Source organism: Lissotriton helveticus, chromosome 7 (assembly GCF_964261635.1).
Source record: "Lissotriton helveticus chromosome 7, aLisHel1.1, whole genome shotgun sequence".
Taxonomy (NCBI): Eukaryota; Metazoa; Chordata; class Amphibia; order Caudata; family Salamandridae; genus Lissotriton; species Lissotriton helveticus.
Genome location: NC_136068.1, coordinates 1,536,602,842 through 1,536,627,016, shown reverse-complemented (window position 1 = coordinate 1,536,627,016; position 24,175 = coordinate 1,536,602,842). Strand labels below are relative to the sequence as shown.

At 47.8% G+C, this 24,175-nt stretch overlaps 1 protein-coding gene across 2 annotated transcripts in view; it reads left to right on the top strand.

The window, feature by feature from the left end:
• Positions 1–24,175, top strand: part of LOC144770456 (BAR/IMD domain-containing adapter protein 2-like) — a 368,945-nt gene that overhangs the window by 29,389 nt on the left and 315,381 nt on the right. For both annotated transcript variants that reach the window (XM_078654979.1, XM_078654981.1), the window contains exons 2-3: positions 9,148–9,223; positions 18,733–18,819. In XM_078654979.1, the coding sequence (XP_078511105.1) occupies positions 9,148–9,223; positions 18,733–18,819 (163 nt within the window). The remainder of the gene's footprint in view (positions 1–9,147; positions 9,224–18,732; positions 18,820–24,175) is intronic.

Sequence of the window (24,175 nt, the reverse complement as noted above, 5' to 3'; positions counted from 1 at the left end):
CGTGGCATGTATTTCCGATCAGATGCGTCTCTTGCATTAACACTACATCCGGGGAGAGGCGCCTCAGTAGCTTCAGCACAACACCACGTTTTATCCTGTACCCCAACCCGTTAACATTCCAGCTCAATAACCTCAGCCCCCTACCCCTCCAGGAAATAAATGCAGAATCCGCCCCATAGCGAGCACAACACCCAGGTCTAGAAGTTAAACAATGCGTTGCCTTGAAACAAAGTGAAACACATACAAACCCCCCCAACAATTACCCAAAACATACCCCCCCACCCTGCACCCCTGCGTTAGACTCAAAAGCCACCCCAACTTGCAGTGTGCCTGTCGCCCTAACATTAAACTAGTCTACAAAAAGAAACCCGGAGGAGGAGAGAGTCTCACCCCCCCCCCCCCCCGCCACCTCTGGGTATTCCAACACAAATAGTGCAATTATAAAAGTCATCAAACCACAGCTGCCAGTTGTGTACAATGTCCAGAAATCCGAAACCGCTGCTCACTCCTGTTCCACCGGGCCGCCTACAGCTCCTTCTGAATGTTCAGGGCGATCCCGCTGCATGGGCAACGTATCGAGCCAGTCACTCACATTCTCAGGGCGGTCAAAGAAAAACGTCCGATCTTCGCGTTCTACAGGCAGCCTAGATGGAAAGAGCATCGCATACTTCATACCCATGTCTCTCAATCGTCGCTTCACCCCCTGAAACCCCATCCTTTGTTTCTGAACTAACTGGGTGAAATCTGGGTTGAAGCTCACCGTAGAATTTTCGAACTTCGTAGGGCCGCCCACCCGCGACGCCTGTAGGATAGCGTCTCTATCTTTAAAGTTAAAAATTCTGGCGATGATGGGACGCGGAGGGGCGCCCAGCTTTCGCTTCCCGCCCGGCACTCTGTGTGCGCGTTCCACCGCAAAGAAGTGGCTCAGTCCTTTGGGGGCAAGATGGTTTAGGATAAGGTCCTCGACAAGGAGATCTACGGCTGGGTCTTCCGGTTTTTCAGGGACCCCAATAATACGTACGTTGTTGCGTCAAGCCCGACCTTCAAAATCCTCCAGCCGGCGAGAAAAGAGATCATTAGAGGATCGCAGTTTGCAAACCTCCGTCTGTAAATCGGACACATCAGTTGTAAGGCTGGAGGTCTTCAAATCTAAGGATTTAACTTTTTCGTTAGTCCTTGATAATCCGCCCTGATCAAGTTGACATCGATTGCCACAGTGTCAAGCTTTAAGGCCAGGGCCTCATATTGTTGGACGATAGAGGTCTTCATACTAGCAATGGCGCCCATGACATCATGCAGGGTCAAGTCGTCCACCGCCGTTGTGTCGTCTCCCGCATCTCTCAGGGACCTACTCGTAACACCGGGGATCCCTTGGGATGAGTGTAACGATTCATGATATTCGATTGGATAGCGCCTCCCCGGTGAACGGTCTTGGTCTTCCGTTTCTCGCTTTCGGGTTTGCCCGCTATATTGGGTGTTGCGCCCCTGAGGGGCCCTCGAGACCTGGTGAAAATGACTCCTCTCGATTCACCCACCAGAATCACAGAAACAAGTTCCAGCCCGATGTCACAGGGCCAGAGACACTCGATGGCAATCAAACAGTGGAGTTGCGGGGTCAGATTGCATCCCGGGTTGTCAGAGCGGTCTCGAGGCAGGAGAAGGCCGAGGAGTCAAAAACGAAACCGAAAGTTAACTCCGGGGTTGTGAACAGGGCCCCGTAGGCCGTTGTTGTTCAATTACTACCTGGGCACCACATTGACTCGAGCCCCAGGCAGTGTCATGGAGCAGGCCACGAAAGTTCGAAGTGCCGTAGTTAAGGTTTCCGGAGTCCAAATCGATTTCTGAAAGCAGCTATTACATCAGCTGGGTTGCGTCTTCAATAATCCGTCGTCATAATCAGGATAATGTTCAGGATAGATGCGGGAGGTGGTGAAGGTCTCCGGAGCCCTGTGCTCACGCGGCCATCTCGGTTGCGCGCGAAGCTCCTCCTCCAACCTTGACATTGTTGATTTTTTAAAAATAATATTACATTTTTATTTCCAAGATATCATCTTTTAGAAATGTAAAACAATAAATATTACACATAATATAAAAACAGTTTTTCAATAGTATATTACCATAGAGACAGACATTACAATAAGCCAAATTGTTTGCACTCCTCCAAAATTAACCGCGTAGCTACTTATATCTTAAAACAAAGGCAAATAAATACATGCAGCACTCAATATGTGTTCAAATGTGGTTAACTAGACAAACTCAGACATTAAGCAATAACAGTTATTTTCTGAATTAGCTTAATATATCTTTCCAAAGCTATGCCAATGTCTTAAGTATTTCATTTTAGAAAAAGTGAGTAGTGCTTCAAATCCATTTGTAACTCGATATTTCCTGAAAATAGCATGAAGGTTTTCTTTCCCTCTCTTCTAAAAAAAGAAGACAGTCTAGGAGAAGACGGGTGGTTCAAATCACATATACAACACTAGTTATTCATAACAATTTTCCCGCAAAGACCTGTTATTCTTCATATTTGATCAATCCCAATTCTGATTCATGAAATTTGATTCTGGATGTATTCATCATGGATTTCGGATAAGTATGGAAAATCCCTTAGTTTCCTATCCCTTCAAAAGAGTGCATCACAGACATTTTAGCAGACAGATAATTTCTGTCTTTAGTTTGACTATTGTCTATAGAATGTGGTGATATTATTTTCTGTTGGCAGTGTTGAAATCACACAAAAAGGCCTACTTTACCGGGAGCTCAAAATAGCTTTTCTCTTACAAAACTGTGCAAAGGACGGTGAGGCAGAAGGAAGTTAGAAGTAGTTCTAGAAAACAAACCAATCATTGGCAAAGTGAATAGCTCTCGGTTTAAGGTGCAGAGGTATTAAAATAGAATTTGTTCATGTCTAGTTAACAGATTAAATCCCGGCCTATTTGCGTTGTCAAAGCATGTATATCAGCGTCTACGTAGTACTAGAATAGATATAATGCAAACTCTTAACTGAAACATTTTAAAAAGCCAGCTGCGGTGAAAGAACCAAAAAGGGTATCATGCATCATACTTTTGTGTACTTTAGTGTTGTAAATTAGTCACTTCTCCATTTCAGTGCAAGTACTCCTTAAGACATGTTGTACATTTCTAGCAGTAAACCTGAGAAACATCAATGTTATCCAAGTGAATATTCTTTCCCGACTGGACTACGCTAATGCGGTTTATCTCGGGGCACCCGTTGGCACTATTAAAATACTTCAGTCGGTTCAGAATTGTGCAGCTCGTCTGCTACTCGAGGTACCGAGACACTGCTCTGCGAAAGTTCTGTGCGCTCTCTGCATTGGCTGCCGGTGCAGGAAAGGATACCGGTTCAAAGCTATGTGTATGGCTCATAAGCCAACAACTAACAATGTCCCGGTTAGCCTGCACTCTCTGTTTTGCCATCACCAATCTTCCAGAGTCCTTAGATCTAACCACCTCAACCTTCTGACTGTCCCGAGGGTTAAGAGGTCACGAATAGGTAGCCGACGGTTTTCTTTTCACGCAGCCAAATGTTGGAACCTACTCCCTGAGAACATTTGGCTTGAATCCAACCATCTTGCTTTTAGGAAACGATTGAAGACTTTCCTGTTCCGCTGAGCTGTGGTGTCCTGCTCTGGGTCTTAAAGTGCTGGGATGCCTCCGGGTAGCCATGCGCTATACCAAGTTTGTATTCATTCATTCATATTCCACCACGGAAAATGTATCTGTTTAGGGTTGGTATATCAATGCATTTACATTATGTTTCCCCTTTATTTTTCCACGTGGAAAATATTTTTCCTGTGGGAAAAACACTTCCTCTTCATCGTGATAACTCTAATTTAAGAAAAAATATTTGTGCACCAGCAGTCGTGCTGAATATTTATTTATTAATACAAATGCGCAGAATAGGTTCTGGCTCCTGAGATAAAATCTCACTGCACAAGCCTGTCTCTAGCTGTGCAAAAATAGGCTTGTTCCGACCCTGCAAATACTAATTTCCGAACATATTTGTGAGTGCTATAAAAGTGGGAAAATAATTATCTGCATGACATGTGAATTCTACAAAGTTCCAACTATGAGAGTTCATAACATTTTTGCCAGGTCACCAAATTCCATAATCCCTTTTCTCCTGTTTTGGCCCGTTTTCTTCATTTACTCAAACAGGAAAAAGTCCACGAATTAGGCAGATTATTTTCCACCTAATCACTTTCATTTTTACGAATCTACATTGTATGAATCTGGATTTCCTTTTATAAAAATCTACATTTTATGGATCTGGATTTCCTTTTAAAGACAACGTTTAAACTTTTTAAGCCCATTTTAGAAAAAGTTTGAAAATATGCTGAAGAGCGTTTCTTTCTGCTAAACCAAAGATACATTGAGATCCAGCCAAGCTTGTGATATTACATGACCTTCAGGATTGAGTGAATGAGCAGACGTCACACAGGTGACCTCCCTCTTTCAACTTTGGTCGCTTTTCAGAAACTGTTACTTTCTTCTTCCAAACTTTAGGAGGTCCTTTCCTTTCTGTGATGCTAAAAAGGACCAATGATTGTAACAAGTATATACAAAAGATCAATGAGTGTTTCAAAGAACATTTAAGACAAAACCGTAGACACAAGTAGTTCATCCAGGACAAGTGGCTTACTTCTTGAATTTCAAGAGTAAATCCTAAGTAAGCAAAGTCACGCCTGCTGATAATTTTTTCGGTATTCAAGGGAATAAGCTAAAGGCCCTCATTATGAGTGGTCTTGGTCCCTTGGTAATACTGCATGCTGTAATAATGCATCGGGTATTACCAATACTGGCAGCACCAATAATACTGGGATGCTGCATCACCAGGGGATCATGAGTTGATATATAAATCCCTACGAATATGCTATACATAAAATGTGGAATTTGGTGCTACGGCACTAATTTACACACATGAACCCGTAATTTTGGACCTTTTTCTGGGAGTAAAGTGCTCCAGGCTTGTCCTTGAGGTTTTTTCCCAAGGAAAATGGAAGTAATATATCATATGTTCCCAACCAAACGTAGCCCAGCATTGCAGTCCTAATCTAAATTTGGTTAAATAGGCTGGGCTACTGGCAAAGGGCGTAGGAGCACACAGCCCTGTACGGATCCCAATTACAAGGCCAAGTGATCGTTCACGGTTTGCCACTTTGAGCCAGACATACTTGTTTTTTTAAAGTTTTTGTTTGGCCAACATTCAAAAGAATCAGGCATTACCTCCAATTTTGTGGTGGGAGGCACTGTGTAAATTACTTTTTTTCTAAAATCACCTCAGTGCACAGAATCAGAGGAACACGACCATCTTCCACGACGCCTGGTGTGCGGGACACAGTGTGGTTCCGTTCTGCACATATTAATGGCGTCCTAACAGGAGAGACATGTGACGTGACGGCCTATAGTTAGTACACAGAAGGAGTGGGATTCGAGACACTGCGGTGGCGTAAAATACCATCTTTCCGTCATGCCGTTTTTTTGGCTGTTTTTAATTCACTGTTGTATACCCTCCCCTCCCAATTGTCGCCTGCATTTGATTGCCCACTTTGGGGCTCATTAGGATCGCGGACGGACTTGAGTCCGCCTGCGACCCCAGAGTAGGAGGGAACGTCCGCATGGGCAGCGGCGTTCCCTTCGTGAAGATTAGGATGTGACCGCCAGGCTGGCGGTCACATCCTCTATCTTTAACATTGCGGCGGGTGCAGCTTCAAGCTGCACCCGCCGCAATGTTAAAAATGCATATATTGCATTTGTATGCAGAAAGCGGCAGGCACCGCGCGTTGCCTGCCGATTTCTGCATACAAATGCAGGGGGGTACCATGGGTACCCCCCATGTGCACCCCCCACCCCCCTTTCACCCAGGGGGCCCACAACGGGCCCCCGAAGTCAAAGTCCGTATGCTTTTCCACGGCGGAAAAGCCGCCGTGGAAAAGCATCTCTTTTACACTATCCTAATATGGCTGGCGGTGTCTGATAGACACCGCCAGCCATGTTACAGCTTTTCCGCCGCGGTTGTAAGTCAACCGCGGCGGAAAAGCGGTGGACTGAAACCAGGACCCACCAGCAATCCTAATGTGGCGGTGGGTCTTTGGTGGGTCCGCAGAGGATTTTCCGCATCCTCCGGGCCAGCGGTGGCTTCCGCCGGCCCGGAGGATGCGGAAAATCCTCCATCCTAATGAGCCCCTTTGAATGTGTTTGCAATAAAATTAGAAACCATTTTTAACCTCTATTATGAGTTGTATTCGAGAACTGCCCATTGGGGCTGCTAGAATACTGAGTAGGTCACTAACTGATGTAAGTAGCACTATGAAAGTCCACACCCTCACTCATGAACACAGAAAGCCATCTACTTAGGTACAGATAGGCCCCACGATTTATGACATATTGACATGGGGCCAGATTTACGAAAGGGGCATCGCAAGCCTTAAGTGAGATTTACTATGCCACGCACGTGGCATTGTAAATCTGGAATAATGCAATGCACCGCCCTGAGAAGGCATTCTATCGGTGGTCCACCCATGGATTTTGGCACATTCCCAGATTTACAGTTTTAGTCAAAACCTGGGAATGCGTCAAAAGTGTACGCCTTCCCAGGGGAGGCGCAAAAACGAGAACTAACTTTATTTCTCCTAGTTTTTCCACTTTCTATGTGTACTGCATTTTGCAGCATGCCTAGAGAAAAACACCTAACAGAACTGTTTTTGTGCAGGAAGGTTTTCCTTCCTGCACCAAAACAACCTTACCTAAAACGCAGGCACCCTTTCACCATGGTACAACAGTGCCTGCATTGACGCTCGGCTGCACTGTGTGCGCCGGCACAGGGAGAGAGCAGGAATATTTCATAACTTAGTAGATATGGTGCATTCCTGCTCTTGCCATGTGATGCATTGGAGCAAGTTGTCTTGCTATGTTGTGCTGCTTCACATCTTCCTAAATCTTGCCTTTCTTTATATATGCAGACAGTCACCAGTCCTGAAGACGTCCACTGGTATTAGCAAATTAACAATATAGCCATAAGGCCTCCGTTGTTAGTGCAACCTCCTGTGTATTTCTTGCAGTGGCATAACAAAAGCCCCCGCAGCCCCTGCGGTGCTGGGGGCCCGAGCTCTGGAGGCCCTCTCTGGCACTGGCAGGCCTGTAGCCTAAGAGCTTCGGATTGGGTCCTGAGCGTGTGGGTCCCCCTTTGTGTACTTTGCAGGGGGGGAGGGCTCAAATATTGTTACCCCACAGATTTCTTGTCAGTATTAAAAGATGAAGTGAACTTTCACCCAAGAAATAGACAATTCACCTTCCCCAGTCTGTATTTTAAAAAAAATGTCAACATGTTTTATTTATTTTTTATACAAGAACACATTAGCAATTCTGTTACAGGGTTAGCATAGGTTGTTCCAGGCGCAGTTTATACATCAGTGTCCTGAGACATTGTGTCACGTTTGTTTAGCTAACCCACACACCAATAATTAAAGAAAAAGAAAGAAAGTCAGGCAGGCAGAAAAAGGCAGAAGAAGGGGGAAAGAGGAGGTAGGAGACAGGCAAGGAAAGTTATATTTATCAATTACATCTGACATTCTGTGGAGATGTTGGCACACATGCAGACTGGTGTTGGTAGGCCTCCCCCCTTGTGGCGGCCCAGAGGAGGTGACATTGGTTGAAACCAGTTAAGTACAATTGACTCAGTGGTGCGACCATAGGAGGTACCAGGTTGTGTATCGCCGGTATGTCTTATTTTCATGGAGGTTCGGAAGAGTCTAGGTACGTGTGGAGAGAGTTCCACATCCTTCTGGATGCTGGTTTCCAGGGAGAGTTCTGTAATGCAATGTTGTCCACTCGTCTGACATGGGTGATCCAGTTGATCCAGCCTTTGTAAGATGTTTTGCTTGTGTCTTTCCAAATGGCTAGGACCATTGTCACTGCTGCTGTCAGTAGCCGGTCTAGTAGATCCTTATCGGATTCAGATCTCAAGTCTGTGCTCATAAATGCCATCTGTGTTTTTTAAACCTCACCGCTCTCCTCCCAGGCGTAACTATCTCCTGAGCGACTGCACTTCCTTAGCCGCGGTCCGTGGAGGGAGCTACGGTGGGGCAGGGAGGTGGGGAGGGGGAGGGGCAAGGTGGAGGGTGCTAAAAACTGGCATATGGATAATTGCAGGTAAGTACACAACTTAATTAATAAAACGAAATTCGTAGCGCACACAGCATCGCAGTTTGCACCCTTGCATTTTGCAAAACGTGCCTTTTTTTGCACCCTCCACCATGCCCCTCTCCCTCCCGGCCTCCCTGCCCCACCGTAACTCCCTCCACGGACTGCGGCTGCACTTCCTGTAGATTCCGAGCAATAGACAATGGGAGGCAAAGCCAATGAAGCTTTGCCTCATTGGCAATGAAGGGCGGGAACGAAGGACTAGGATGAGAATAGGTGGTTTTGGAGCCTTAAAGTAAAACAGTAAGTAACCACAATGGGGCACTGATATGGGACACGTCCGGATAAGAATTTCACAATATCTAAACTAACATGGCAGAATCGGTTACATACTAGGCTCACATCAGTCGGTACAGGTTACTAAGCTAGCTTACTCTCTTTTCCACTGATTACGTGTGTGCTTAACAGTGGCCACTGTTCTATACCAGTCTCTAATCTAAGTATTGCACTTCATTTTGGATATGAGTTGATCCTTTTCTGAACTTGAAATGTTTCACTGATCAAATGCGTGAGATAAAAGCAGAGAGCACAATTCGCTCAATATCACACAATTATCTCGAATGGTAAAGGGGCAATCAGACTTTAGATCGCCTTGTTCCCAGTAAAACAAGCAATCCACTTGGCCACACCTCCAATAGGAGAGAAGTGGGCTCGAAGCTGGGTATTTTTTTCTTGATAACTCATCATATATGGTACTGTAACCACTCATGTGAAGGAGGTCATAGATGAAGGATGGTGTATTCTTTCTTGAGGAATAGCTAATCCATAAACTGTCGGAGGGAATATTTACTTTGGTGGAACTGAACTGTTAATGTACATATCACAAATGTCCTAATTTGACTAACCTCCTAAACCATTGGTCTTAAAGTTAATCCATTCTATTCCTTTTTATCTCCCTCCTCACACCCTCTGTCCCTTCTACAGGTCATCCTAGACCAGTTCAACCCAAGTCTGCGGAATTTTGTGGCCATGGGGAAGCACTACCAGAAAGCCCTCTCAGGTAATCAATCTATTCTTGTTTTTCTTAGCAAATGATGTACGTCCTATGCCATCTTAAGGAGTTGGGACCAAGGGCAAGGCATATTTTGGGCTTCCTGTTCAGAACAACTTTACATTTATAATCCATTTTCAGCTAACTCGGGTCCTCAGGATGCCAAACTAAACTGAACCATATGTTAATCTTTCTGAAATCGGGTGAACACAAAAATAATCAAAAGCTCACGCTGCCATGTGTTCAACAGCCAACAGCACCGAATGGAGCTTCAAGAAGCATTGATAAAGCCTACTCTTTTTGGGCAAGGATCAAGATTTTCTTTGCCTTGTATCAATATTTTATGTGGAATGTAGTTTCTAACCGGCTTGTTACTCACAAGGTCGGAAAAACATGGAAAGGTTGACTTTGTGGATTTTTAGTGGACTTGTGAACAATATTAAATTAAGGTATATGCCCATAGCGCTTGAAATTGTAGCTTTAACTGTTCGAAATGTGTGATCACAAACAAATCACCAATCAGTATTAGCATCCACACTGAAAAGGGAAAATTAAAGAACTCCTCCAAGGATTTTCACCATTCTGTTTTCTCTGCATTTTACCTCCTGTGATTTTCCTAATATGTACATTAGTTTGGCTAGAACTCTGGCTGTGGAACTGTGAGAGAACTGTGAGAGAGGGGGTCATGACAAAAAGAGAATACGCTGCGGAGTTAGGTCGTGAGAGAGGTAAGGTAGATAGGATGGAGGCAAAAAAGTGCCTTCAACCAGTAAAGCTTCTTCCTCCTATCCTACCCCCCCATTATAACTAGGGAAAAGCGCCATCCTACATAAAACTCTCCAGCACCTGCTCCAGCGACAACACTTTTCAACCCTGACACAGAAAGCACCTGCAACCAACAAAAACCCCCTTAATTTTCCCAACCTTGGAGAGAATAAAAGAAAGAAACCCCCCCCCCATCCTAAGGGAGGGCGGGTGGGACAAAATTCTCCGAGCCCCCCGGCTGCTGGGTCACTGTCCCATGAAATGGTGACCAGTGACCCAAAATGGCCGCTTATTAACCCTCCCAGCCCAAAAGGAGCCCAAAAACCGCCGCCCAGCCCAACCAGCCCAAAGTCCCTTCCTGTGTCCCATTTTATTCCTCCCCTCCCCTTCCTCCCGGTGCCCCAAAATCCCCGGGGGGGCGAGCCTCCCTCCGGTCGGCCACCCCCCGCAAAGCCCCATTGGGGCCCATCGGGAGACGGGGAGGGGAAGAACCGACCGGACACAGGTGTAAGGTGTGATAAAGGCCGCTTTTATTGGAAAACAGGTGCATCCTGAAAACATACCCCAACCTTGGCCTTTGCCGTACAAAACTAGGCCTAACTAAATATACATATACCTGACCAATCCCCCCACCCCCACCCCTAAACAGTTCCCCGACAACATCATAAAAATCCTTATCAGTTACCCAAAACGCCTGCCTCAACTGTTTTAACATCTGCCATATATACACTCCCTCCCCTTCAACCAGTAAAGCTCCTTCCTCCTATCCTACCCCCCCATTATAACTAGGGAAAAGCGCCACTCGAAAGCCCCCTACCGCTTTCGACCCCCCCCCTAGGACCCTTGCACCTTCGGATACCTTTGCACCCCTATTGCCCGATCCAACGCTTCCTTCAGTTGTACAATATAGAGCTCCATCCCGTATCTCGACAAATGTACCCCATCCTCCATAAAAAAGTAGACCGCCCCATACTTCAGTTCCGGATGCTCCATTCTACCTACCCCTTCCTTCTCACAAAAAGCCCTCATCTCCCTGTTAATCTTCCTCCTAGTCCTGTCAATAGCCCCTGGTCTCTCCGCTCCCCTCCAACATCTCCTAGGTATAAACTCCGACCAGATGACGTAACACCCTGCCCACTGCCTCTTGATCTCTAGTAAATCCCTCCTCATCTGCTTTACCAGCGCCAGTCCCTTACACTGAACCAGGTCGTTTTCCCCAAGATGAACCACCAAAACATCCGGGCACACCCCTCCCCGCACAACGTTATTCAACACCGGCACCAACTCGTGCCAACGCATGCCCCCTTTATCCCTCCAATGACACCTAAACAAATGCTCATCCAATTCATGGTTAAGGTTCCTGTATTTTTCCCACTCAGCCTTCTCCGCTCTCTTTACAAAAGAATGGCCCACCACGTATATAGACACTGCTGCCGCTGTAGGCCCCGCCACCGCACCTGGAAAGAAACATATATAAGCAGCAAATCCAAAATTCAGCTTAGTCCACCACTACCCCTCGCAACCTGACATACGTCTTATAACAGTCCGATTTCCATCGTCCCAACTGTTTAATTTCCTCCTTCCCCCAACCTTTCCGCGCCGCCTCCGTCGCCGCCCCGATGCGAAACGAATGCGTCCCGAAGTCTTTCGGATCCTCACCCATACACCGCAGGGCGTGCCGCTGGACCCATAACAACTGCGCAGCCATTACTCGTCCCGCCTCTCTCCTGCCAAACACCTCCGCCCCAACCTGCACTCCTCCGTCCGCCAGCCGTCTCCCCCACTCCACCGGACACACCGCCTCTGTTCCCCCAGGACCCAGCAACACCCAAGTACCCCTCCCTCGCTGATCAGTCTTGGAACGTTGAAGCCGCACTGCGACCTCCCTGCCTCGGAACTCCACTTCCCCCCACGTCAGCCCCGCCCGCCCCTTCAAACCCACCAACTCCGACACCCGAAAGGCCCCGAAATACATCCACGACATCAATGTGGAAAACCGCACCGTCTCCTCCCGATCTCTGCACACTACCGGTAAACAGCCCACCAGTCCTTCCAACATCGCCTCTGTAATTGGCCGTCTCCTCCGCACCTGAGCCCCTCTCTCTCTCTCCCAACCCTCCAAAAGACGCCCTCCCAATTCACCCGCCGAGGGGGCATAACCCCACCAAAGCTTGCCCATGAACGCCAAACCTGCCAGTTCACCCGCAATTGTCACTCTCGCCAGACCTTTGTCCATTAACCCCAGCACGAAATGCACCACCTGCTCTTCCCGACGCCACTTGTCCCGCTGCCTTACCGCTCCAAAACGCAGAAACTCCAGCCAGGCCTGTTCGTAACTCCTCCACGTGGACGCTGCCATGGACGACCTCACCAATTGAACGACCCGCGCTCTCCCACCAACCACATCTCCTCCGGCACCTCCGTCTTGACCGCCGCCGCCTCCGTGGCTAGCCCATGTAACCTCTGCCACTGTTGACGAGACAAAGCATCCGCAATGTCATTGTCCACTCCCGGCACATGCTGAGCCCGAAACAAGATATTGTGTTCCAAGCACCTCAACACGAACACGCGCATCAGCTTTAGCACCTGGGGCTCCCTCGCAGACTGCCGGTTCACCACCTGCACCACCGACATATTGTCCACCTTGAACAACACGCGCCTGTGCGCCAACTCACGCGCCCACACTGTCACAGCCACCACCAGCGGGAACAATTCCAAGAAAGCAATGCTTCTCCCCCCCGCCTGCCACTGCTCCGGCCATTGTTCCGCGCACCACCGGCCCGCCCAGTAGAGTCCAAAACCTCCGACTCCCGCCGCATCCGATGACATCATCACATCCCACTCCCTCTCCTCCGGGGGCGCCATGGGAACACCGTTGAATCGTTCCAAAAAGGCCAACCACATGCACAGATCTTCTCTCGCGCCCGCCGATAGCCGTACGTGATGGTGAGGCAGCGACAAACTGGACAAGGCCAATCCCAACCGCCGACAAAAGGTCCACCCCGCTCGCACAACGCGGCACGCGAAATTCAAGTGCCCCAGCAACACCTGCACCTCTCGCACCAACACCTTCCGCTTGGCCAACATGCCCTTCACCAAATCCATCATCGCCGACCGCTTGTCCTCCGGTAGGCGTGCTTCCATGGCCGCTGAGTCGAGCTCTATCCCGAGGAACGACAGCACCGTGCTGGGCCCCTGCGTCTTCTCTGGCGCCAAAGGCACCCCCAGGTAATCCATCAGGTCCGTAAAACTGCTCAGCTGCTGCTGGCAGTCCGTCGAACCGGGGCTGCCCACCAGGAAGAAGTCGTCCAGGTAATGCGTAATCGCCTCAGAGCCTGTGCACCAGGAAAAAGCCCACTGCAAAAAAGAGCTGAAACGCTCAAACAAGGCACACGACACGGAGCACCCCATTGGAAGCGCTCTATCGACAAAAATGAACCCATCCAGCTGGATCCCCAGCAAATGATGATCAGCTGGGTGAACCGGAAGCAACCGAAATGCCGATTTTACATCGCATTTTGCCATGAGCGCCCCCCGACCCGCCGTCGTCACCAACTTCCTCGCGACGTCCACGGACGAGTAGGACACCGATGCCAAATCCGCCGAGATAAAGTCGTTCACCGACGCGCCCTCCGGCCATGAGAGATGTTGAATCAGGCGGAATTGACCTTGCTCTTTCTTTGGGACCACACCAATGGGTGAAATGATCAAATCTCTCAACGGCGCTACCTCGAAAGGTCCCACCATCCTCCCCTCTTTCACTTCCTTGAAGAGCTTCTCCCGGACGATACCCTTGTGTGCGTTCACGGACTTCAGGTTCTCCGCCCATCGAGCAATCCGCGGACCCTCGTACCCCAACCGGAAACCCTCCCTGAAACCCCGACGCAGCACCGTCGCATCGTCCGCCCGCGGATACACCTCCAAGAAAGGTTCCAGCCGATCCAGCCTAACCGGTGTACGAGCCTTTTCCCATGGTACTCGCTCCCCCCCTACCCCCTCCCCTCCCCCTGCCGGGCACGGGAGCCGGGAATTGACCCTGTGAGGGGCCTCCCCAAAGCCCCCAGCATCGCGCCTCTGGGTGACGTTTTCCACAAGCGGAGCACTCATGCCGAAAGCGGCACGTCTGCCGGAGACAGGAACCCCTGTTAAAATCCCAGCATGTCCCAACGCCGGGTGGGGCGGGCCGAAAAGGGGGGAGGAGCCAGCGGCAAGCCACTGGCCGTGTAGATAGTGCGGCCAAATTTCGCCCCACTCATCGTCTGCTGGTACAGGTCCGCGTCCAACTCCCCCCACTTAGCCTCCGGGTCGGACGCCATGCGCGCCCGGAACTCCTCATCATAATGCGACCAAGCATTGCCCCCGTAGGTCACTTGCGCCCGCCGCACCACATCCATGTATTTAAACAGCGCGACCGCCCTGTCCGGGTACTTCTCACAGTACACGCTCGCATAAATCAAGAACGCCGCCGACCAATTCTCGATAGTAACCGGCACTTTCGGCCGCCTCGCCAATTCCTGCTCCTCCTCTTTCGACCCTTCCTTGGCCATCAATTCCCGGTGGAGCAACTTCAAAATCTCCACGTACTCCCCCTTCCATATCTTCTCCCTAGTTGCCATCGACAAATGCGCCCCCAATGGCTTCGCTACCCCCATGTACGGCAGCTTCTTGACCGGAACCTCGCAGCTCTCCTTCGCCCCGGCGCCCGCCGCCGTCGACCCGCCAGCCGCCACGCCCGTCCCCTAACTCCCCGACGCCGCGCCATCCGCCTCCGTACACACCCCGGCATCCATCACATACCTACCCTTCACCAGTCTCACCTCATCACCACCCACAGCATCCGTCCCCACCGACACTTGGCAACTGCCATCCCTACTTCCACCCGCCTTGCCTCCATGAGGCACGCCCAAGCCACTCCCCGACCCCGTACTGGTCTTACCTGGCGTCAAGGCTGGCGTCCGCACCGGATCCCGCCGCCTAACCATTTCAGCTGGGGGGGCTGTCACTCGCGGCATTCCTGCAAAACACTGCCAACAACATTACTGACCTCCCCCCCCGTCCTCCCGCAGCTCCCCCTCTTCCTCTGACTCCATCTCCGCACTCCCCTCTCCGACAGCAAAAACCCTTCCTGTGGACACCCTGCTTAGACCTGCCTTATCCCTACACTCCGTCATCAAAGTACCTAGTTCCACACTCACTCTCCTCCTACTCTCTTGGTGGTAAGCTGAGTAACCCGTCACATCGTTGCTCCATCCCCGTCCCCCGGCGGCCGGATCGACCCATCGGGAGGGGGGCGTCGGAGAGCTATGGCCCATCCATCGGTCGTCTGTCCACACCAGGTCCCTCGTTGGAGCGCGACCGCCCGTACTAGGCAGAGCCGGCCCATCCACTCGGCGGGGTGGAGCCGCATGCTGCTCACCCGAGCCCCTACCCCACTGCTCCTGCCAAGAGAAAAACGGGGAAGTCCAGCATGCCGGGGCAAAACCCTCTCCGCTACCTCCCCAGCCACCACTCCCCCCGCCGCAGAATGCCCTCCTCGCCGCGCTGGACGCCCCTCCCACCCACTCTCACCCCACCCCCAGCTCCCCGCCCCGCCCTGCCCCTCCCACGCGCCTCCCCTTGAACCCCCACAACCGCCCCATCCCAACGTCTCCCCCCCGCTACCCCCTGCTGCTCCACCTGCCCCGTAACCCCCCCGCCGAGCCCCCCGCCCCCTCCCCCATCCACCGTCCGCCCCCAACCCTTGATGCATGCCCGGACCCCCGGTCGGCCCCCCACTGCCACCCCTCGCACCCCCTCCATGCCGTGCACCCCGCCCAGTGGGGAGCCCCCCCTACTGGGAGGCACAATGTCCTCATCTGCGGAGTCCTCCCCCCCAGCTCACTCTCACCTCCATCTCCCTCCTCTTCCCCCCCTCCGACTCCTCAATCATGAGTGGCGATTCCCCCCCTGTCACTCCCTGCCCCCCTGCCTCCCCCTCCCCCATTGCCCCACCGGCCCCACCCCCAGGCCCCACTCCTTCTTCCCCCTCCGTCCCCCTCCCGGCCCCCTCCGCCCCTCCACCTGACCATGCACCCCTCCCTCTCCCTCACTCATCGCCTGTCCCCTTCCCACCCCCCCTCCCTTGGTGCAGCACTTCGCCCCGCGCGCCTCCATTTCCCTACCTGTACCCCCTTCACCTCTCACAACCTCGACAGTGGGCACCAGCGCTCCTCCCTGCACCCCCCGCCTCCCCCTGCCCCCCCCAGGCCATCCGCGCCTGTCACGAACTTCAAAGGCGCCTTCTTCCGGCCGCCGCGTTGTTGTCCCGGCCCCCCTCCCCTCTTTGCCGCCCAAGCCGCTCTCTGTCCGCCACCGCGCGCTGCTCTTTTCTGTGCTCCCGCCCCCTCCCCCTTCCGCGCACGTGATCTAGGCGGCTCGCAAGCCGTAACTGCCGCCGCGGCGCCATCTGCAGCGCGCCGCGGTGGCCTTACCCTGAGGTCGCTGCGGAGAAGGTCCGTCCTGCCTGCATCGCCGAGAAGGCGCAGCGCCTCACGAACCCGGGGATCCGACAGCGAGTCTGCCGCCATCTTCCAGGTACCTCGCCGTCAACCCGCCGCCTCCTCGCACCACATTCCGTCACCTCGCACTGCAAACCGGCACCCAAGTCCTCGCGAACTTCCCCTAGCACCGCCGCTATCTCCAGACGCCCTAACAACCCAATTGCCCGCCCCAAAACCGACACTAAAACAATACCAAGCCCAAAACTCTACAAAATTCTCCGAGCCCCCCGGCTGCTGGGTCACTGTCCCATGAAATGGTGACCAGTGACCCAAAATGGCCGCTTATTAACCCTCCCAGCCCAAAAGGAGCCCAAAAACCGCCGCCCAGCCCAACCAGCCCAAAGTCCCTTCCTGTGTCCCATTTTATTCCTCCCCTCCCCTTCCTCCCGGTGCCCCAAAATCCCCGGGGGGCGAGCCTCCCTCCGGTCGGCCGCCCCCCGCAAAGCCCCATTCTTCAGTGTTCTTGTGCAGCAGAAACGGAAAGACTCTTGCTGAGACCAGCTATTTCTCAGCTGAGGACTTCAAAGAATTCCAGGCATCTTCCAGTTTTGTTACCATGAACGCTCCTGAAAGGAGTTTCCGATCAAAATGTCAGCTGAAGGCAACCCTCACTAGAATCCTAAACGTGCTCCAGACAAAAGCACTTAACTGTAAAAGAGCATAAAGCCCTACACCTTCCAAGAGACGAGCTACCCTAACAGGCTCAGTTGACCCAAGGCAGAAAAAACCCTTGCATAAGCCACGCCACTAGCAGCAATGAAGAAGAGCAGCACTGCAGCCATGAACATAACCTTAACGCTCTCCTAGCCATAAAACGAACACTAACCCGAATCTTGGTGTCATACTAAAGGGTCACCAAATCTAATCCTCGTCTTTGCAAGAACATAAACTCTAACTCTGCCTTAAGAAGAATGCCAAAGACCAGTACCACTGAGAATGCTGCTAACAAGAACTCCAACTATAAACTTTCCTTAAACAGGAACACTGACCACGTCCTAAAAAACAGACCATTTAAAATTGAAATATTAATTCTCAGTGTACCTTCAACAAGTACATACATGACAATTAGGGCATAACAAGATTCCTAATGACAACTGCGTGTCAAACAAGAACACAACCCTACCAAGTGCCCAATATTATCATTAACCCTAACACAGTTCGAACCCCTCCCAAGCATACAACGTATGGTCTGAATAAGAATACGTAACTTAAACAAATGATATGTAACATAAACAAGTGACCACGTGTAGCCTTGCCCATAAGAGGAACGGGATGTACAGAGGAACCCTCACACTGATAATAACAAGAGAAGTAAGCATGCCAGGATTAAGATAACATACGCTAATCTTATCCTTACCCCTACTCTAAACCTGCCCCTAACAAGATCATAAACCCTAACCTCACCACTGAAAAGAACACAAACCTTCACCCTAAATGTGCCCATATCAAGACCATCAACCCCAACCTAATAAAGAACAGAAGGTTAAATCTGTTTCCAATCTGAAGGTTATCACTGGCACCGACAATAACACCATCCGGACTGGAAAGCAAATTTAGCCTTTAAAAATGTTCCGAGGTCCGCTCACTTCCTCCCCTCTCTTTCCATCAATACAGCCAAACTGAAACAGGTTTCCATGGTTCTATGGTTTGGAGAAGATAGCTTCTATGCATCATTTACCAATTTTTATATTGTGTTGAAGGATTCAGTCAGTTTACCAAATGAACACCAAGTTCCAGTCAAGACTAGCCCAATCCCTTCTGAGTGTTGTAGGCTTAGTTCACCTCAATTGAACCAGTTAACGACAGTCTACAGTGTAGTAGTTTATTAAAAAGAAGGCTGGGACGCGGTATGGTGTCCTGATGATTTGAAGGCACCTGGTAACCTTAAGATTAATTTTTAGTGTTACAGAACGGATATCAACTTTGTAGATTCTAAACCATCAGAACTCTTTGTCAAAATTGCACTGCTCCAGCTTAAAAAAACTAGGATGTACAGACAAGAACTGTAGATAAACACTAATAGATGTTTTGAAGTCAAGGAAAGAGAATAAAGGCATATTTTTCAATAGACGTTTTTTCTGATCACCTAAGATCACATAGTTAATGGCAGTCAAACATCGAGGTTCTTCTTGAAATGAAGCTTGGTTGTGTAGCATGTTTTGAGATGTTACCTGGGAGCTGTTCCAACCTAACCAACAAGATCTTCTCTTCTAGGAGTCACAGTGGCAGCGAAAGGTTACTTTGATGCCCTCGTGAAACTTGGAGAGTTGGCCAGCGACAGCCAAGGTTCAAAAGAGCTTGGTGAGTTCTAATCTCCTGAAGCCTCCTGGTTACACCATATTTTTCATGCATGGGCTGTAAACATGCTTTGTTGTTTACTTGAAAAAGACACAGTGTTGATATAGAGCAGTGGAGATTTGTTAGATATTCTTTGGAGAATATCATTGGATCCAGACCTGATTATCTTTTAGCATCTCTAAGTTGAGAATTAGATAAATGTTTGAATTGTTTCAAAACAGCTCAAATACACACTATGTGCCTATTCACAAACTGCATGCATTTTGAAGTATGTTTTATAGCACTATAACAGTAGTACTCATGTATTACAAAATGCGCATCACTAACTGCATAGGGAGGTCTCAACACCACCTCTCCTATCTTATAGGTGGAGATGTCCACCCTGAATGCAGAGATCTCCACAAACATACATTCACATTTTAGTAGTACATTTGAGAGAGACAGGGCAGTGACTGGAAAATAGGGAATACTTGCTATAAAATGGGAGGGGTTCAGGAAGGACTCAAAAGGGATTACAGAGGACTTTGGAAGTGCTTAGGAAGAGACACCACAAAAGAGTAAGCCCAATCCACTATCTACACTTCTAAAGTTACTACAGCTAAAAAGGACCCAAAACAGAACAGTGGTAAATGTGCAAATACTCAAGCCTGGGGAAAGCTCAGCACCACCCAAGGCTAACCACTGGTACTGCAACACACTTTCACAGAAAATAATGGAGGCAGGGTCATAAAATAGAGCCTCATAGGTTACAATGTTAAAATTAATTATTTTTTTCATTTAAAAAAAAAAATATATAAATGTAATTTAATGGTAAAAAGTATATAAAAAGGTGAATATTATATCATTTTAAACTGTTTTACCCCCTTTTAATGTAAAAATAAATGTTACTATTTTTAATAGTTAATTTAAATACATGGATTCTATACACAGCTTTTAGAATTTTTAATGCATAATAAATAAATATAATCATTATACTTTAAGTGATAATGTTTTATAAACCTTTAAAATATTTTTATCTGAACTTAGTTTTATTTATTTAAATTGATTATTTAATTCAGAAATAAGGTAATAGTGCTGTAGCTTTTGTATTTGCTCTATATTCAAACTACATATATAAAATTCATTTATATTAATAATTAACATGAATAGAATTTTAGTAACTTATTTTTAAAGTTTAATATCTCATTAAATGTCCCCTGTATTTTACCATAGAGAGATAGCCGCCCTGATGGCAAAAACCTCCACCTACATGTGAAAAGTCACTAGTAGTAACTTAACATTTGTTAATGTTGCTCCTCCCCCTGACTTCAGGAGTCCATGTTAGTCTATACTTTGTAGTAACTTTACACTTAAAAATGGTCAGTATCAAAAAATAGTAAATTTACTCCAAAACGTAACAGTAAATTTACATTTGTAGATGTATTCAAATGTAACATTTCCTTTGTGAATAGGTCCCTGTATGCCTAAATGTAGCAAATGAGTTTGTATGTCACATTTACATCTCATATATTCCAATGTCAACCTTCAGTCATTTACTATCGGTTGTTAAGTTGCTTTGCATTTTCTTCACCAATAAATAATTAAGTGGCATGTGTGGGGAGAATGGTGCCTTCACAACATAGAAGTGCATATTATCTACAATGTATTTAAGCACAAAAACAGTAGATCATATTCGTCCAGTCGACATTTTTATGAATTGAAGATTTCACAAGAAACTGGTGGATTGGCAAAGGACAGGTATATGCCCTCATTGTTATGATTAGTCTATGTGCTTCGACTCTCTTGTGCGGTTTTTTATGCAAGGTCTTTGCCAAAATGTATGTTGGGGGGGGGGGGGGGGCAGTGAATGCTGCTTGTTCTCTTGTTTAGGAGGAAGGTTCTTATTTTGGATGTCAGAAATATTTCCTATATATCCTTGGAAGACTCGACTAGGTTACAGGAATTACAAAACGTGTTTTACCACTTCCAAAAGGTTCATTGTGTTTTTAAATTGGCATTTCTATTAGTAAATTTACACCCAATATACTAAGGTTGTTACATACGTTATTTGTAATTGGCCTAAAGAATTACAATGTCTATTTTTGGTGGAGCACAATATGATGTAGTGAAATTAATAAATCTAAAAAGATGACTTGGAGCTTATTTCAGAGTTTATGAAAATGGCCCAAACCTTGAATCACTGACTGTAAGGAAGGTCTGCATATATTGTATGGTTTTAAGAGTGTACATTTGTAGACTATAAAATTATTATGTGCTCCTGCATATTCTAAGTGCTGCTATGTGCTTGCATGCAAAGTATCAATTTCACTTGTTATTCCTGCATTTTCGAATGTCCCTTCGAATCTCACCTTCTGATTACAGCCTTTTGTTACCTGCCACTCGTTTGCCTTAATAAAATAATTTGTAGTAAAAACGTTTAAATAATAAGCAAACTGAAACATATTAGCTAATCAAAGACTCAAATTGAGAACTGGTTTGCCATATGGATAATACTCATTTTGGTGTAACATAAATTGTGGGCTATATTATAAAAGAAACGAAATAATTAGGACAATGCAAACATTTATAAGTTGTGGTGAACACAATGAATGTATAAGTCAAAAATCCCAAAAGTGGTATTGCAATGTGATCAAAATAATTTTAGAGCACAAAATAGGTGTAGTATTTAATAAATAAAAAACACAATCAAAGAAATTGGGAGATAAAATGTGGATTTCGATTAAATATGTATTTTTGTGTAAAATATAGTTTTGAATCGATATTTAAAGTTAAGAAATGTGATATTGCTTGCAAATTATGGCATAAATGTGCCTTTTTCCGGTGTGAATGCGTACCTCCCTCGAAAATAAAATCAGAAATTACCTGTATGAATTCTCCTGGAGGAAAAGAAGAGTTCTCATCTCCCTGTTCACTATCTGTATGTTATCAGGTCAATATTAAATGTTATCTCATATGTGTGACATAAGGTAGCTTGGAAGATCTTGTCAAGTACGTATTTACTGCACACACAAAACATTGCACTTCAATTAGTTGTAATCCCTTAAAAGTGTTTATAAAGCCCAAATTAAAGCTTACACATTATCTGATCTCATTACGTTTTTACCACAAACAAACTAGAAATCACATACAGAACGCATGCCAAAGTAATTCCTTCAGAATTTTCCTAACTCGTGAAGGGCGGCCAATTGAGTTGGAATGTTTTTCTGACACGTCCTGCCTTGATTTTGGGGTGCACCTCGTGCATAAAAGCTTTTAAACCGACTGTGTGGTACGGAGATCTTCATGGGAAATTGTTTTATTTTACTTCAGCTTACATTGGGTGTTTTCTCCATTTATTTCTAACCATGGTGACAAGATGTATGGTCCTTATTGTGCTTCAGGATACATGAAAACTTACAAGATTGACCACTGCTGTTTGTTGGTGTGAGTAGTTCATAGTGCGCAAGAGGAAAAGTGAGTTATGCTGCTATGGCCTGTATTTTGGATTCAGCTCTCAATGGATGTTGAGCAATATTGGGCTCAAGGTAAAACTTGCCCCCTCCCTTCCTCCTTACTTCCAACCCATCCATACTCACTCCCCTTGTCCCATACTTGCAGTTTGTGTTCTAAAGTCGACTCCTGTGTCCTGCTCATGTGAGTGAATTGTTGGAGGGAGGAAGGTCACATTCCTGCTGTGAAGGTTGGCCGAGTGGAGACAATGGGGTTCACTGGGTACCCAGAAGAGTGGTGGAAGGGGAGGGGAGGAGAAGGCCCACAAAGTGAATGCTGAGGAGGGTGGGTGGAAGTCCACTCAGATCTACCTTAAACCCACTTCGGAAGTTGCAGCCTGATACCACTGTGGACGCTGTCGCTCTCTCCCTGTTAAAAAATAATAATATTATGACAGATATGAAATTACAAAACTAGTATAAGAGTTTGGCTCATTCCACTACTATTCCAAATGTATGCATGGATTTCCCTGCCTGCCGAGTGCCCCTGTGTCAACAGTGCTGGATTTCCAGGTTAAATTAAAGGTGCTGGATTTTCAGTCCAAATTATGGGAAAAGTACAAATACAGTCCTAAGCATGTTTAGTCCTGTTGGCCTGTAATTATGAGGTGGGGTCACGTGACAGCGATAATGAAGCCTCACTACCACTAACAGCAATCCACCCTTGCTTGCCTGAAGATCTTCACCCCAGAGGCACAACGCATCACCTAGAGGCTCCTGAATCCTTCCTCTGACTCAAAGAAAGGCCGTACCCTAGCGATGCTCTCGCTACTGGTCTTTCTTCAGGGACCGATGCCCAAACACCTAAGAAAGCCCCCAACCCCTTTATCAATAAAAAAGACATCCTTTGGTTTTCTTCCTGCAATAGCTCATGCTTTGCTGCTGCACTCCTTCAGCAAAACAGCACATACCATCAGACCCCACGCCTAACCTATGATTTCGACGGGAAACATCCTTTACAACGCAACTTTTACCACGCAGTGCCTTTACGACGCAACTTTTACAACTCAAACCATTACAACGCATTGCGCTGGGGGGGCGCTCTAGGATAGGGAATAGGTTTAATTTACTGTCCAACACCTTCCCTACTATCCACGGGGACTGGAGTTGGAATAGTAAATTAAACTATTAACTATCCAGCGCCCCAAAGCACTATGCGTTGTAATGGTATGCGTTGTAAAAACCACGTTGTAAAAGCATGCGATGTAAAAGTATGCGTTGTAATGTCATACATCCGATTTCGACTCCTTGCTTACTATACATTAATTAAGTGAGGACCCGCGGAGCACAACGGATATAGAATGTGCTAGAAGCCAGCTGTGAGTCCCGAGCTGTGCGTCCTGAGCTGTACCCTGAGCTGTGAGTCCCGAGCTGTGTTTCCTGAGCTGTACCCCGAGCTATGAGTCCCGAACTGTACAATGAGCTATGAGTCCCGAGCTGTGTGTCCTGAGCTGTACCCTGAGCTGTGAGGCCCAAGCTGTGGGTCCCGAGCTGTACACTGAGCTATGAGTCCCGAGCTGTGTGTCCTGAGTTGTACTCTGAGCTGTGAGGCCCAAGCTGCATGTCCTGAGCTGTACCCTGAGCTGTGAGGCCCAAGCTGTGTGTCCTGAGCTATGAGTCCCGAGCTGTGAATCCCGCGCTGAAAACCTCCCCTGGGCCCCCCGGCCCCTACTTCTGTAGGGACTCACTATCTACTACTGGACTCTACCACAACCCCACCAAAACCTCAAAATGAAAACCAACCAGTGCCAATGGGATGGGAGCGTCGCCGCACCTGGTGAGGTTTAATGAAGCCTAAACGGTGGAAATCTGTGTGCTTTAATTGAGCGACAAAATTCACGAAAGAAACCTCCTCATCCTTCAGGAAAAGT